The sequence below is a fragment of the Pelophylax lessonae genome (assembly GCF_965119305.1).
Source record: "Pelophylax lessonae genome assembly, chromosome: 6".
NCBI classification, from domain to species: Eukaryota; Metazoa; Chordata; class Amphibia; order Anura; family Ranidae; genus Pelophylax; species Pelophylax lessonae.
The window spans coordinates 126,705,539-126,722,074 of record NC_138773.1 but is presented as its reverse complement, the minus strand read 5'-3'; the positions used below and the strand labels follow the sequence as shown (position 1 = coordinate 126,722,074).

Genomic DNA, 16,536 nt, shown 5'->3' with positions numbered 1-16,536 from the left:
AGACCCTGTCGTGTGTGTCCTGGCGAGACGTTTAACTCGCAGAGCCAGTCCCCATCCAGTAGGACTATGTTGCGGCCGACCCAGCGTGGAGCTAAGGCCTGCACACACTCGCTGGCCAGACTGGGATGACCACTGGATATGGGGGTCCAGTCTGTCGCCCAGCCCGGCATAATTGCTTGAAGATCTCACAGGAAAAAAGTTCCGGAGAAAAAAAAAAAAAAAAAAGGATAGCTAAACAAAAAAATCTACATAAAAAATTTTTATATACCAGGACCAGAGATCCCAGCAGGGAACAGGGTCCTTACTCCTGACTAGGCAGATTAAAACTGACATCCTATGCAGGAAGAGAGAGGGTGTACCCTCCGGGACTGCCCATAGGCGTAGCCAGAACTTTTTCCTGCCCAGTGTCCTACCCTACTGATATGAATCAGAGAGAACTGCGTCCGTCAAAGAACGATAGAGAAATAAGCGTTTACAAAAAAAAAAAAAAACCCTTAGAGCCGGTTCACACTGCCGCGACCATAAGTCACCCAATGTCGGAGCGACTTTTTACCGCGACTTGTGAATTATTTTGCGCGACTTATATGACAGACGACTTTGTGTTTGGCCAATCAGAATATGATGTGTTGTGACCCAATTCCCCTTTTCTGTTTTTTTTTTACTCATTTCCTCATTGCCCACCAGTGCCACTCACACAGACCAAGCAGAGATAATGGAATATATAGTGTGTGTGTGTATATTTATATATATATATATATATATATATATATGCATGGCTGCAATGTGGGGAATGCCTGGCTAATCTCTTGCTTCTTCCTGGAAAGTCTGATAACAGGTCGCTTCAATTAAGATAAGGAGGCGACTCCCATTGAAGTATATGGGACAAGTCGGATCACAGGTCGCCTCAAAGTAGTACAGGACCCTTTTCTAAAGTCAGAGGGACTTCAGTAGTGCCAATTAAGACGGCACTGATTGATTAACATTGCTTTTCTTATGTCAAGCGACCTGGGGCGACACAAGTCGCGCTAGTGTGAATGGGCTCTTATACTTCTACTCTACAGCACCAGTGTGATACTGCATCTGCCTCCTGCTGCACCTGAGAACACACAGCTGATCACTCAGATCTCTCCTCCGCTCTGAGTGGAGAACCTGACTGTCAGTCATCAGCTCTCTGCTTTGCACCTCAAGCTTTTACTGGAGTGCTGGGCTTGGGAGGAAGCAGTGCAGCTGAGAGGCTAAGCCAGCTGCTGGTCCAGGCATCTGATGGAAACCCAACTGTAGAGTCAGGATCGTTCCTCAACCTGGACCTGCTGAATGACATCAGCCAACAGCGGGCTTTAGCATGCGGTGAACAGAAAAGGGGTCACGCGAGTACAGAAGGAAGTGTACACATTTGATTAATAGGAGAAGTATAGCCAAAAAAGCTTTGGTCATACATCTAACATACTACCCGAAAGAAGAAAAAAAAAAATTACACTTTTTTTTACGTCCCCTATTTGGAAGATGAATAAATAGGTTACAATAAGCATCAGAAGTCTGAGATATTCGACTGCAGTGTAGCCTGAAAGAACACTTACTCGTTTTTCTCTTGTACTGGGTAATGCCTGCTCAACAGTTGAAAAGCAATTTGAGAGTTTCCACAGCCAGGGCTCAGCATTTTTGTCTTGATGCTCAAGCCATCCAATAGTCTTAGCACACAGGTTTGCTTTCTCCTTCTCTTCCATCATATATCCATGTGTAGCACTTCAGCATCCTATAGCACCTCTTTTCTTTCATCATTCCTTCCTTTTAGGGGTGGGGGCAAAAAAAAAAAAAAAAACATTAACTTTATATGCAACATAAATAAGTGAAAATAGATAAGTAGGCAAAACCTCAACCTTCCCCCATAGAGAGGGCCCCTTTCACACAATGCGGTACAGTTTGGGTGTAGCGCAGTGTACCAATGGGTTTGGTGCAGGTTAGCTGCATTTTCCCATAGAGTTCTATTCTGTCCCACGGTTTTGATGCGCTTTCTGAAAACGTACCAAAACCATTGGACATAACTGCACTGAACAACACCAGCGGTGCAGTCAAACCACACATCAGTGTTAAAAGGGGCCTAAAGAATTAAGTTCTAGTCAAGCGATAAGGTCTATACACACACACACACACACACACACACACACACACACACACACACAAAGTCTGACCCTCTGCACACTGCTATACACTCGGCTTTTCCAGCAAACTATGCAATGAAAAAACTTTGTAAAATCTTACCTGTAAAATTCTTTTCTCTGAGTCCTCCGACAGTCGCCGCCATCTTCATATTCGTCACAATGGGGTATTAGACTTTGCTCCGTAGGAGTAGCTAGGCAACAGAATATGTCAATATTAAAGCTTTTAACATATCCCCACCCCAGGGGGTGGTCCCCTCAGTCTATACCCTCCTGCTTCCTGTTTCCTACTTCAGTTTCAGTGGAATAGCAGTAGAGTACCTAAACCCCAAAAGAGGGGCGGGGGTGGCGACTGTCAGAGGACTCAGAGAAAGGAATTTTACAGGTAAGATTTTACAAAAATTCCGTTTTCTCTTACGTCCTCCGACAGTCGCCACCAACTTCATATTGGTCACAATGGGGACGTCCCAAAGCAGTGCAAACATGAGGGGTGGGAAACGCAGCCGCGCCTAAAGGCAACGCAGTCTCCACATCAAAGAAAGTAACCTTACCAAAGGAAGGAAACCAGCTGGGCAACATGAGAAAAAAAACTTGCTCAACGGGAGCAATAACCCAGGAAAAAAACAAATAACCCAGGGATAAAAAGAAATCCCAAACAGCCCAAAGGTCCAAAACAAGGGACCCTAAGGAACCGCCGCACTAAGAACCTTGCGCCAAAGGAAGCATCTGCCGATGCTTGAAAAGCCACTCCGTAGAATAGAGTGAAGGTGTGCACGGTCGACCAAGTCGCCGCCTTACACACCCGGGCCACAGAAGCCCCATGACGACAGGCCCAAGACGTACTCAGAGATCTGGTAGAGTGCGCCTTCACAGGCATAGGGGAAACTTTTCCCTGCAAAGCATAGGCCTGTTCAATGGCCTGTCTGAACCAATTGGCGACGGCAGAAGCCGATGCCGCTACGCCCTTCCGAGGACCCCCAGAAGGACAAACAAGAATCTGACTTGCGAAAAGATCCAGACGATTTTAGGTAAATTCTAATCGCCCGAACAACATCCAAGGAGTGCAACTCCACCTCCATCGGATGTTTAGACTTCGCGCAAGGCAAAGGCAAGACAATGTCCTCATTGAGGTGAAATTCCGAAATCCTCTTCGGAAAAAAAGAAGGCTTAGGTCGCAAGACCACCTTAACCAAGTGAGTGACCAGATACGGACATTTGCAGGACAAGCTGCCAGCTCCCACACTCTGCGAGCCGAAGTGATCGCCACCAAAAAAGGTGACCTTCTTGGACAACATAGACAACGAGATCTACCTGATTTGTTCAAAAGGACCATGTTGTAACACGGACAGAACAAGATTCCAGTCCCAAGGAGGCAGAGGCACCCTCCTAGGAGGGACCAGATGCCCCTGAACAAAAGTGCCAACCAAGGAGTTAGATGCCATAGGACGTTGAAAGAGAACGGCCATCGCAGACACCTGACCCTTGATCGTAGCCAGCGCCAAACGCTGGCAACACCCTTTTCGAAGGAAGGACAACACCCTAGACACCGAGCACGGGCGAGGTGAAAACCCCCTGGACTCACATCAGGCAAAATAGGCTTTCCAAGTACGGTAATAGACCTTCCGAGGAAAATTTCCTCGCGTCGATCAAAGTGTGAATGACCTCAGGGGAGAGACCCCTATCCCTCAGGACCTCTGTTTTAACAGCCAGGCCGTCAAAGCCAGCGACTGTAAGGCAGGATGGAATATCAGCCCTTGAGACCGGAGATCTTCTCGAAGAGGCAGACGCCACAGGGCGTCGACCGCCAAATGCACGAGGTCTGCGCACCAGGACCGGCAAGGCCAGTCCGGTGCCACAAGAATCACTGTGTTCTGGTTCCGAGTTCAACCTGCGAAGGAACCTGGACAGCCAATGAAACGGTGAAAACGCACACATCAGTCGTTACTGATGCCACGGAGCTACCAACACGTCTGACACGTCTGCCCGAGGATCGCGCGGCCCTGCCACGAATCTTTTCACCTTGCTGTTCAGACGAGACGCGAACAGGTCTACCTCCGGAAGACCCCACTTCGCGCACCACATCTGGAAGACATCCGGGTGGAAGGACCATTCCCCCTGGTCCAGGGACTGGCGGCTTCAGATAATCCGCCTACCAGTTCTCCACCCCCGGAATGTGAACCGCCGATATCGCCGGGACGTGTGTCTCGGCCCAAGACAGAATGTCGGCCACTTCCCGAGCCGCTCGGGCTCTCTTGGTGCCCCCTTGGCGATTGACGTATGCCACCACTGCGGTATTGTCAGTCTGCACCCGAACCGGACAGCCCTGCAGCCCGTCCGGCCAACGTTGAAGGCAGAGATTCATCGCACGCAATTCCAGAATGTTGATCGGAAGGGAGGAGACCTCCCCCGACCAAGTTCCCAGGGCGGACAGAACGCCCAGAACACCACCCCAGCCCGACAGGCTGGCATCCGTGGTGACCACCGTCCATGAGAGAGGACGAAAAGACTTGCCCCCCCGACACCGCCGGGGACTGGAGCCACCACAGAAGATCCCTTTTGGTGCGATGGCCCAATGAAATCTGGAGATCCAGAGATTGCGGTCGCCCGTCCCACCTGGACAGGATCTCCGCTTGGAGACCCCGCGTGTGAAACTGGGCGAAGGGAATCGCCTCGAAAGCCGAGACCATCAATCCCAGACATCTCATGCGCGTCCGGAGTGACGAGCACGGAACGTCCCTGAGGGACCTGACTTCTTCCTGAAGAGTCCTGAGTTTGTCGTCTGGTAGGAAGATCTTCGCCTGGACCGAGTCCAGAATCATTCCCAGGTAGACATATGCCGGTTTTCGGTAATTCGATATATCGCGGTATTGCATAGCCACGGTATTGTTATTGTGGCATTTTTAAAATACCGAGTTTCTCTGCTCCTGGGTCTGACTTGTGAATTGATACATTTCAGTGAGCTGGATGACTCATTCACTCACACAGCTAACACCTTTCAGCATTAAGTCTCCCAGTAACTATAAACAAAAATGATTAAATTGTATCTTTTCCTTCCCTCTGCCAGGGAGAAAGGAAGTTTAACCTCTTAAAGACTGGACCTTTTTCTGACACTTGTTGCTTGCAAGTTAAAATCATTTTTTTTTTTGCTAGAAAAGTACTTAGAACCCCCAAACATTTTATATATTTTTTTAGCAGAGACCCTACAGAAAAAAATGGCGATTGTTGTAATATTTTATGTCACACTGTATTTGCGCAGCAGTCTTTCAAACGCAATTAATAGACTTTAATGAATAAAAAAAAAAAAAAAAAAAAAAAGGAACAGTAAAGTTATCCCAATTTTTTTTTTGTTACACAGAGAATCGTGATCTTTATTCCAAGCTAAAAAATCGTGATTCTCATTTTGGCCAGAATCGTGCAGCTCTAATACATACACATATATACATATACGCATAGCAGCCCACATTACATTATTATATAGCCATCAAGCAGTGTCTGGCCTACCTGGTGATGACTGGTCCTGGCGCTCTGATCCGATGGCCTGGTCTTTAAAGAGGCAAATCCTTGCGATCCAGAAGTGGTTAAACCTGCAGGAGGACCGGTGTTTTTATCTATTAATGACTTTACTATTGCTTTAGGCCTGGTTCACATGTATGCGGGTTGGCGGTTCACATGTACGCGGGTTGGCGGTTCACATGTACGCGGGTTGGCGGCCCACATTTGCACAGGCATAGCAGCCCATTGATTTGAACGGGCTGCTATGCCCTCATTTTCCGCAGAAAAAAGGTGCATGCAGCATTTTTTTTAAATTCAGTGGCCTTGAAATCCATCCTGCTTTTGCACCATGCGACTAACCTGCAGTACCTGCTCTGGCAAGCTTTCCGCATTTTTTGTATACGTGGGCACGGCATTTAAAAACAGTTTGCGTGTGCAGCAACGGCAGGTAAGTCGCATGGTGCAAAAGGAGGATGGATTTCATGGCCACTGCATTTTTTTAAATTCTGCATGCACCTTTTTTCAGCTGAAAACGCAGGCATAGCAGCTCAAGCCCATTCACATCAATGGGCTGCTATGCCTGTGCAAATGTGGGCCCCCAAAGCGCATACATGTGAACCAGGCCTAAAGCAATAGTAAAGTCATTAATAGATAAAAACACCGGTCCTCATGCAGGTTTAACCAATTAATGACTTTACTATTGCTTTAGGCCTGGTTCGCACAGGCATAGCAGCCCATTGATGTGAATGGGCTTGAGCTGCTATGCTTGCGTTTTCAGCTGAAAAAAGGTGCATGCAGAATTTAAAAAAAATGCAGTGGCCATGAAATCCATCCTTCTTTTGCACCATGCGACTTACCTGCCGTTGCTTCACACGCAAACTGTTTTTAAATGCCGTGCCCACGTATACAAAAAATGCAGAAAGCTTGCCAGAGCAGGAACTGCAGGTTAGTCGCATGGTGCAAAAGCAGGATGGATTTCAAGGCCACTGAATTTTAAAAAAATGCTGCATGCACCTTTTTTCTGCGGAAAATGAGGGCATAGCAGCCCGTTCAAATCAATGGGCTGCTATGCCTGTGCAAATGTGGGCCGCCAACCCGCATACATGTGAACCATCAACCCGCATATATGTGAACCAGGCCTAAAGCAATAGTAAAGTAATTTATAAACAACACCTCCTTCAGGTTTAACCACTTCTTGACCACAAGGATTTGCCCTCTTAATGACCAGGCCATCGGATCGGAGCCGAGCGCCAGGACCAGTTATCACCAGTTAGGCCAGACACTGCTTGATGACCTATTTTAGGCCTGGTTCACAGAGTCTGTACTGACTGACTATATAATAATGTGCATAAGTGAACCAAAGCCCCTAAATTCAGCAATGAAATTGAAGTGAGGTGGAAATTTAATAATTTAAAATAATAGAATACCGTGATAATACCGTATACCGTGGCAAAACCTTAATCAATTAATCGCAGCATGAAAATCTGATACCGTCACAAGCCTATTCCCAGGTAGGGAAGACGAATCGACGGACACAGCGTCGACTTTGGAAAATTTATCGTCCAACCAAACTCCTGTAGAGTCAGCATCGTGATGGACAGGTCCTCCTCCAGACCCTGGCTGGTCGCAGACCGAACCAGAACATCTTCCAGATACCCCAGGACAGAGATGCCCTGGGCTCTCAACAAAACCAGAAACCGGTGCAAGCACCTTGGCGAAAAACCGTGGAGCCGAAGCGAGACCAAAAGGTAACGCCACGAATAGGTAGAGATCCTCCGCAATGGCGAATCGAAGGTACCTCTGGTGACCCTCGAAAAACGGGATGTGAAGGCACGCATCCTTCAAGTCGATGGAAGCCATGAATTCCCCCGGAACCAGGGCAGCCACCACCGACCGCAGGGATTCCATGCGGAACTTGCGAACCCGCACAAAGCGGGTCAGAGCCTGTAAGTCCAGAATTGGACGTACCCTGCCCTCCTTCCTGGGCACAGTGAACAGATTGGAAGAGAACCCCCGAAATCTGTCCTGATGAGGCACCGGAACCGCCTGAGGGAAAAATCTGCTCTCCGGCCGAGAGAGAAAACTCGATCTTGTAGCCAGAACGAACGATTTCCTGAACCCACCTGTCCCGAACACGGGCCAACCAGGGTTGAAGAAAAACCGAGCAAGCGTCCCCCCCCACCCCAGAACTGGGTGAGGGCGCCCCTGCAGGCCGCATTGTTATGGGCAGCGGGTCCGGACTGGCTGGACTTCTGTTTACCTGACCACGGCTTCTTTTGGGAGCCTTGACCTTTGAACGGCTTGCCCTTATAGTGCGCCCGAAAGGCACGAAAGGACCCCTGAGAGGGCCTAAAAGAAGCAGTCTTCTTACCATGAGCAACCTTAGCCTTGTGGGATTGGGGCAAGAGTGTGCTCTTACCACCCGTGATCCCCTTTATCAGTGTATCCAAGGATTCTCCAAAAAGGCGAGATCCATCATAGGGCAGATTGGCTAAGGTCTTGCGCGAAGATTGGTCCACAGACCAACACTGCAACCAAACCAGGCGGCGAGACAATACCGCCACACTTCCAAGACCGCATCACACAAATACATGACACCCTGATGGATTTGATCCACCATATCCAATGTCGCCGGTGAGGCCGAATCAGCCACCAGGACGAGTCTAAGCACCTGCGTCCAACTCGCGACAGCCTGGGCTGCCAGAAGAGAAGCAAATAGAGCTTTTCGCATAGAACCCGTAATAGAATAAGTACGACGGGCAAGAGACTCCAGCCTCCCGTCCGTGGCATCCCGGAACACCAGGGTATCTTCTACAGGAATCGCAGTGGACTTATTCAAAACCGCTACCGTGTGATCCACCGGAGGCGGTACACACCACCGCTCATCATAAGCGGACGTGAAAGGATAACACAGCTGAACCTACTTGGCACAGCAAAAGGCTTGCATATAGTGCGCCATTGTTCCCTAACAGCGTGCTGAAAATCATCAGTGCAGGGAAAGACCTGCGATGTCTGGCGTCTTTTCTGTGTCCCCCAAGCTGCCAGGGCAGCAGGAGGACATGGTTCATCCTGCAAACGCAGAGTATGTTTAAAAGAAGCAACCAAGTCATCCATGAGTGCAAGCTCTTCAGACGAGCCAGGGGGAGAATTATCAACCCCTTTAACCTCAGCCTCCACCTCGGACCCCACAAGATCCAGGGAGGAAAGAGACCCCGATAAGGAGACCCCAGCACCATCACCCTCTGAACCAGAGGAAATTGAAAACTCTGGGCCGTTTTGTGGATTGAGCAGCCATAAGCATTTTCACCTGAGCAGCAAGGTTAGCCCCAACCTCAGCCAAATCCCCCCCTGGGGGGGCGAAAACAGCAGTCCCTTGGCCTCCCACCAAGTGGTAGGAGATTTGCTTCCCTGAGAATCCATTGCCCCCAAACAATATTCTGGAGAATAAAGGGTTAACTGCCTGCCCCTTTAACAAGCGCGGCGAGCGCAGCCCACCGCACTCACACACTAGCACAAGAAGACCCCCACAGGGATAAAGCTCAACTCAGGCAAGGATATAGGGATAGAGGATAAAAAAACCTGGATAGACCACTGCTGCTGCCTCGATCGGTGCGCCCAGGGAAAAGGAATGATGCAACTCAGGGCGCTCCATCAAAGCCTATGGAAGGCTACAAGAAAATGGCCGCCTGCAGAGTTAACATGCGGCCGGAGCGAGCGCAGCCAAAATGGCGCCGTTTGGCGCCGAAAACGCCACTCCTCCACCTCAGTGAAGTGGAAAAAACACAACACATTATAGTAAAACATGGCGGACCGCCGCAGCGGTCGCTGTAATGTGCCCCAAACACGATATAATCATGCCCCACAGCACACAGCCTTTCACACATTCACAGTCTGACACAGATAGTTCAGCACAGCCCCCCTCCTTGCAGCCCACAGCATGCAGCCAGAGAGATAGGGAACTTAACAGTGTGAACACAGGCAGGGTTACACAGTCCCAGACTGACACCCCCCAAACAGACAGGTCCCCACACAAATACACTTACCTCCTAGATGGCGTGGGGAACCCGCACAGGCGAACAAGCCACTGCACATGTGACAGGGAGAGTCGCATCCAGGACGCAGAAAAAACTGGGGTTAAACCGCACAGCGTCCAGTGAGGTAGCCACCTCACCATAGCATCCCTGCACCGAACAGGGATGGGTCGTTCATTGTGCCAGGAGCGTTACCTGGCTGAACGCTCGATGGCAGGCTGGGAAGCCACTGACCCACAACCTGCGACCAGGGGGATCAGCCCGAGACCCAGCCCGCACGAATCCTCTTCATCAGAAGAACTAACTAATGCTGACAAAAAGAACAGCTAAATAAAGAGAGAGAAAAAACTTAAACAAAAATCAAAAAAGAATAGAAAGGCTGAGACAAAATGCCCCAGCATAGAGACATCCAGCTACTCCTGACAAGCTAGACATTGAAACTGAGGTATGAAACAGGAAGCAGGAGGGTATAGACTGAGGGGACCACCCCCTGGGGTGGGGATATGTTAAAAGCTTTAATATTGACATATTCTGTTGCCTAGCTATTCCTACGGAGTAAAGTCTAATACCCCATTGTGACGAATATGAAGATGGCGGCGACTGTCGGAGGACGTAAGAGAAACAAGTATTTTTAGTTCACACACATTACAATACATGCTTTAACTGGTCCAACTGCGTCAAAGTAATCCCTCTATTGGCCAGTCGTACACCGCTTTGCCACTGTAAATGCTATGGTGGACACTATGCCAACCTGCAGAGGGTCCATCTAGAATTTGTAGTGTTAATGCGGTTGTTAACAGCTGCATTTTTTTTTTAATTTACCTGCAAGGTAAAGGCATAATGTGCTAGTATGCATCGCACACTACCACATTATGTCAAACTTACCTGGAAACGAAATGTTCCAGCGATGCCATCGCTGGAGGAAGCGTCCACCTCTATCCAGTCTTTTGGGATTCCAGCCTTTAGGCTTGCCTTGTTGATCAAAGGCATTCATCTTGAAAATTATACGATTTTATCTCCTTCCCATCTCCCCTAGTAACTCCAGTGCATTTATAAAACTTTCTTACCCTTAAACGATTGTTTATTTGGTGGCCCTCCTTGACTGTGGTCTTCTAAGTGATTGTAGTATTTATGTACTAACCCTCCCAAGAGCATGGGACCCTTATATAGCTCGCATGTGTATCCGATCTGAAGATAATCAACATGTGTCCCCTGTATTTGTTATACCGCATAACGCACTGCTGCCATTTTACCAGTTTTTTTTGTACGTTTAGTCGTGGTTCACACTGGTGCAATGAGGGAAACCCTGCCATTCAGTGGCAGTTCCTGCATCGCACTATGGTTCACAATGACATCTGCGAACCGCATGTGGTATCAATGCAAATTTAATGACACCTGCAGATTGCAGTGAAAACTGTCAAATGGTGCAGGAATCGGATCGCATAGGGCCCTGCACAATTTTGGTGCGAAGGCGATTTCAGCTACTTTGTATGGCTGAATTTGCATGCGATCTGCACAGCAATGTGGTGCGTATCACATGCAATGTCTGGGATCGCAACAGTGAACAAAAAAAAAACAAGTGTAGCACCCTACAGGTAGGTGCTAGGTAAAAGGTATAGTGGGCCTTGTTTGCCTAACAGCAGGGCTGTGATTTATTAGTCAGGGTGTCATGATTTCCAGGTGTGCCTGCTGAAGGGGGAATCTCCCCATAGGCTCCTGTGAGAGGCTTCTCATAGGGCGGTGGAGAAAACCCAATCAGGGGACACATCCAGGCTTGTAACTACCCCAGAAGGCAGATTGTGCTGCAAAGGATTCTGGGAGTGGGTGTAAGTTTGGGGGTGGCACATGACAATGTCTTTGGCGGGAGCAGAGTCCCAGGAGGGAGAGAACGGCTGTCTCCCCTCCTGTCTGAAGAGGAGGATCTCGGGGTGCTGCCTGAAGATCCAGAGAGTGCTGAGCTAAGTCGAGGAGATCTGGTGTGCCGAGAACCTGCAGAGAGTTAGAGGGGTCCAGTCCCAGGAAAGCCAAAACAGGTCGTGAGTACTGAGGATTGTCCCTGGGGGGTCTGCCTGAAGTTAGAGGGGACCACTGCGGAAGAGGTTCGGAATCTAGTGCCAGCTAGTGGTGAAAGGGGGTACCTACGTTGAGGACCCTGAAGTGACAGAGGGGGTACATAGTCAGTGGACCCTGAAGATCTTAAAGTGTAAATGGGGCGGCTGCTGTTTGGGCCCTGAAGTGATAGTGCAGTGTGAAGTGTGCCAGTTTAGAGTTGCAGCAGTACAGGAACTTACAAAGAGTTTCTCAGCCAGTGCAGTGCTGGAGGGAGCCATTCAGTGACTCTGAGCTATTGTATTGTTACAAGTCAAGCAGTTCTACAGTCCTGGATCTTCTGGACTATCCAGCACAGTTTCAGAAATTATACAGTGTTCAAGCATCAGGAAGCGTTGGCTAGCGTCGGCTGGCGTTAAAACAGCACTAATAGGCATTTTTGCCAGAAAAGTCCCACAATTGTATCTAGCTGAGCCTAAAAGGAGTATCCCACACATTCCCTTATCCCATCCTCTTAAATACAATAAAACCACAAAACAAAGATGCTGGAGTTATCAGTGCTCACACCCAGGGCTGCAGCTCACAAGGGCTGGAGGGGTAACCAGTACCGATGGCAGACCCACAGGCCACAGGCCTGGAAAACCTGCTACACAAAAAACACACATCAACACCACCACCACACACCAAACATGTTATATACTTACTTGCTCTGTGCAGTTGGTTTAGCACAGAGTGGCCCGGTTCCTACTCTGCTCGGGTCCCTCCCTTCTGTTAAGTGCCCCCACAGCATGCAGCTTGCTGTGGGGGAAGCCAAGTCACAGCTTCCTGTGTACATTCATACATGGAGCCGTGGCCCGGCCTTGCCTCCTCACTCAGATTGGCTGGCTGACTTTGATAGCAGCGGGAGCATATCGCGCTGCTGTCTTAGCAAATGAGGAGGGGAGTCACGGGCAGCTGGGAACCTCCTGCAACACAGCTGGGCTAAGGTAAGTATTAGAGGGGCAGAGGGTGGCTGCTGCCAACAGGTTTTCTTATTTTAATGCATAGAATGCATTAAGATAAATAAACCTTCTGCTTTTAACAATTTCTTTAATGCAGAAGACATCATGCTTACTATGCACTCCGACATTTTCTGATGTTGAAGCCATCAGCATGGAACTGGAGGAAACCAGTGAGACCCAGGTACACCCATCTAGAGTTCAAAGAGGTCAGGCCAGAAGTGGTCTTTGTCTGAGCTTTACAGCCAAAAAGCCATACCTTGGATGTGGATACAAGGCCAAGTTACTCAACTATGCAGAAAAACATGAGAACTTGGGTTGCAAGAAAATGGCAGCAGGTGTTCTAGACTGGATCAAAATTTTAAATCTAAGGTGGAAAGGATCATTTCTGCTTTAAATTGACTAGCCCTATGGATGAGCATTAGAATACGCTTGCACCCTATGCTCTGGGACAGATATGCATTCAACAGATTTAAGTCTAGTTTTTAGATATTTACTGCAGCAGAAGGCAGTTTTGCCCATTGAAGGATCTCTGCAGGCAACAGTAAAGTATGGTAGAGGTTCCTTCTAAGTTTGGGGCTGCATTTCTGCAAATAAAGTTGGCGATTTGGTCAGGATCAATGGTGAGAAATAGAAGCAGAGATTTATTCATCATGCTATAGCATCAGGAAGGGGTGTGACCAGGGGCATACCGAGGGGTAGGCTAGAATGGCGCCCGCCAGGGGGCGCAAAAACATTGGCAGTGTAGCAGTGAAATACCGCTCCTCCGTTCAGCTGGCGCCCGCCCCCCCCCCCCCCCCAATCCCAGAGCTCTCTGTGTGTCTAGGCAGGCGGCGACAGTCAGTGTCAAGAGCTCTGTGCGATAGGTGGCTCCCCTCGTCACAGAGCTCCGCCTCTGCCCACATGACATCATCAGTCGGCTGCTCTACGCAGTTCAGCGGTGGATTGATGTACCGATACAGTTCTAGCTTTTTTTTCCTTCATTAAAAACAAACATGTTATGTTATACTAACCTGCTCTGTGTTAAAGTTTTTCACATAGTGGCCCATATCCTCCTCTTCTCGGGTCCCACACCGGTGCTCCCAGCTCCTCCCACCCTAGCAGCTTGCTTTTGGGGCAGGAGAGTTGCTGCTTTGTGTGTCCATTCAGAGTCGCGATCCTACCCTGTGCCCCATTCTCCTGATTGGCTCCTGCTTCTGTTAATTACAGAGTGAACCAATCAGGAGTGAGAGTCTCCGGAGAAGCAAAGCTATCGCTCAATCGACAGGCGGCTCAGATAAGCATTAGGAGGGGCTGCTGCACACAAGGTTTTTTACCTTCACGCCTTGTGCCTTTACAACCACTTTAAGAACTCTTCTGCTCAACCTATTGGAGCCTAAGCCTTTTTATGACATATGTTGCTAACAAGTTAAAATCAGTATTCTTTGCTAGAAAAATATTAGAACCACCAAACAGATTTTTTTAGCAGAGACCCCAGAGAATAAAATGGCAAATTGTTACAATATTTTATGTCACACAGTATTTGTGTCTTTTAAAGCATTTTTTTGGGAAGACATACACCATCATGAATAAAAAAAAAAAAAAAGTAACCCAATTTTTTTTTTATAATGTGAAAGATGATGTTACACCAGGTAAATGGATACCCAACATGGCAAGCTTTAAAATTACGCACAATCGTGGAATGGCGACAAATTTCGCAACTTTCGGTGTCCATAGGCGACACTTTAAAAAAACGTAAACGGTTACCTGTTTAAAGTTCCAGAAGAAGTCTTGTGCTAGAAATATTGCTCTAACGATCGCAGGAATACTTCACGTGTGGTTTGAACACCGTTAACATATGCGGGCGCAACTTGCCTATGCGTTGTCTTCTGCGCGCGAGTATGGATCGCTTTTTTTTTCTTGTTTTATTTTTACACTATTCATTTAACACTTTAATCAATCACTTTTATTGCTGTCACAGGGAATGTAAACATCCCTTGTGACAGTAATGGGCAGTGACAGGTGCTCTTAATGGAGTGATCTGGGGTCTAGTTTGGCTCTTTTGAATGCAGTGTTTTGGTTTCGTTTTTTTATCTGGCGCCTTTAGGGCTCCAGTACCCGGAACTAATGTCATGACATCGCTTCCAGGTTTTTACATCAGAGAACCGATCAGAGCCAAATGTGTTGACATCCCCTTTACGTTCCTTGTAATGACAGTCGAGTAGCTACTCAGCCGCATCAGTTTTCATTACAAGAAAGCTGACCGTCTGCTCTAAACAAGGGTATGCTGCAGGCATCACCCCGGTACAACCTCCTGAAGCCAAGGCCTCATATTAGCGTTCCATTGGCGCTAAGGGGTTAAAGTACAACAAGAAGTCCTGGAAAGTGATGGTTTGGCCCCAACAGATTCAGCATGGGATTACATGGAGACAGGAAAAAAAAAAAAAAAAAAAAAAAAAAAAAAAAAAAATCGGCGCCAATTCTTATTCTTCCAATAAATTCCAAAAACGATATTAAATCAATATGAGAGGATGAATCTTGTGTGAAGAATAAAGAAAGTTTATCTTCTTATAATCGGGTGTAAAAAAGACTAAAATTCCAATATTATTTATATAGGTGCAGATGGATAAATCCATATAGTAAGAATTGTAAAACACAGAAAGTATCTTCTTATGTAATAATCTGATATAAAAAACTAAAATTCCAATGGTGCAGATGGATAAATCCGTGTGGTGGATGGGTAAAAAAAAAAAAAAAAAAAAAAAAAAAAAACACTCCTCAATAAAGTGTGAATATATAAAAAAATTGATCCAAAGTGGAATGTTCGAATAAAAAAGGATAAATCAGATAAATAAATATAAGTGCGTGCTTAAACCATGATCTATTAAAAAAAAAAAAAAAAATCCTGTCTCAATCCATGAATGAATAAAAAAAACGATGATAAGCAATCAATATTGTAAAATGTCCAAGGATAAATTCATAAATGTAGCAAATTGTCCCAATGAATACAATAATCTGTGCAAATGAAATGTGCACTCCTATGTGCAAAAACCAATAAAAGTGTCCAAGGATAAATTCATAAAAGTGACAAATTGTCCCAATAAATTCAATCATTTCTGTGCAAATGAAATGTGGACTCCTATGTGCAAAAAACAAATCTTCATCAATAGTGTCCAATAATGTGATGAGAGTGAAAAACAAAGATACAAATCTCGATGATGTGTAAGATCCGATAATGAGGGTAACTTGCTCCAGATCCGCTCCACAGACCGTTCCTCTCCACTAGGTGGATGGCTGGATTTTTCATCTACCGATTCCCATATGATGATACAGATCCTCCGCTACGAACTCCTATATCGCAGATACCGATTCAACCTCACAGGGATATGAAGGAAAGATCGCTTATGGTGTGATATCTTCAAAATTATTTATAAAAAAGTATTCCACTTACAAAATAGAAAGTGGATACACGCTGACACCGCTAAACAAGCGGTTTACAATAGAACTTCCGGTCACGGCCGTAGACACGGAAGGGACGTTACCCAGCTCCTCCCGACGCGTTGCGTCACTAGATCACATGACTTTATCAAGGGATCCCTTGATGAGAGACGACCAGGTCTTCGTAGATTTGCAGTGGTCCGATACTCCTTCCATTTCAATATTATCGCTTGCACGGTGCTCCTTGGGATGTTTAAAGCTTGGGAAATCTTTTTGTATCCAAATCCGGCTTTAAACCTCTCCACAACAGTATCTCGGACCTGCCTGGTGTGTTCCTTGTTCTTCATGATGCTCTCTGCGCTTTAAACGGACCTCTGAGACTATCACAGTGCA

At 47.2% G+C, this 16,536-nt stretch overlaps 1 protein-coding gene across 1 annotated transcript in view; it reads right to left on the bottom strand.

Annotated features, from left to right (window-relative positions):
• The window catches only part of MARF1 (meiosis regulator and mRNA stability factor 1), a 587,347-nt gene that overhangs the window by 559,716 nt on the left and 11,095 nt on the right, over positions 1-16,536 (bottom strand). The window contains exon 2 of the mRNA XM_082261010.1: positions 1,578-1,785. Within this exon, the coding sequence (XP_082117136.1) occupies positions 1,578-1,727 (150 nt within the window). The 5' untranslated portion in view covers positions 1,728-1,785. The remainder of the gene's footprint in view (positions 1-1,577; positions 1,786-16,536) is intronic.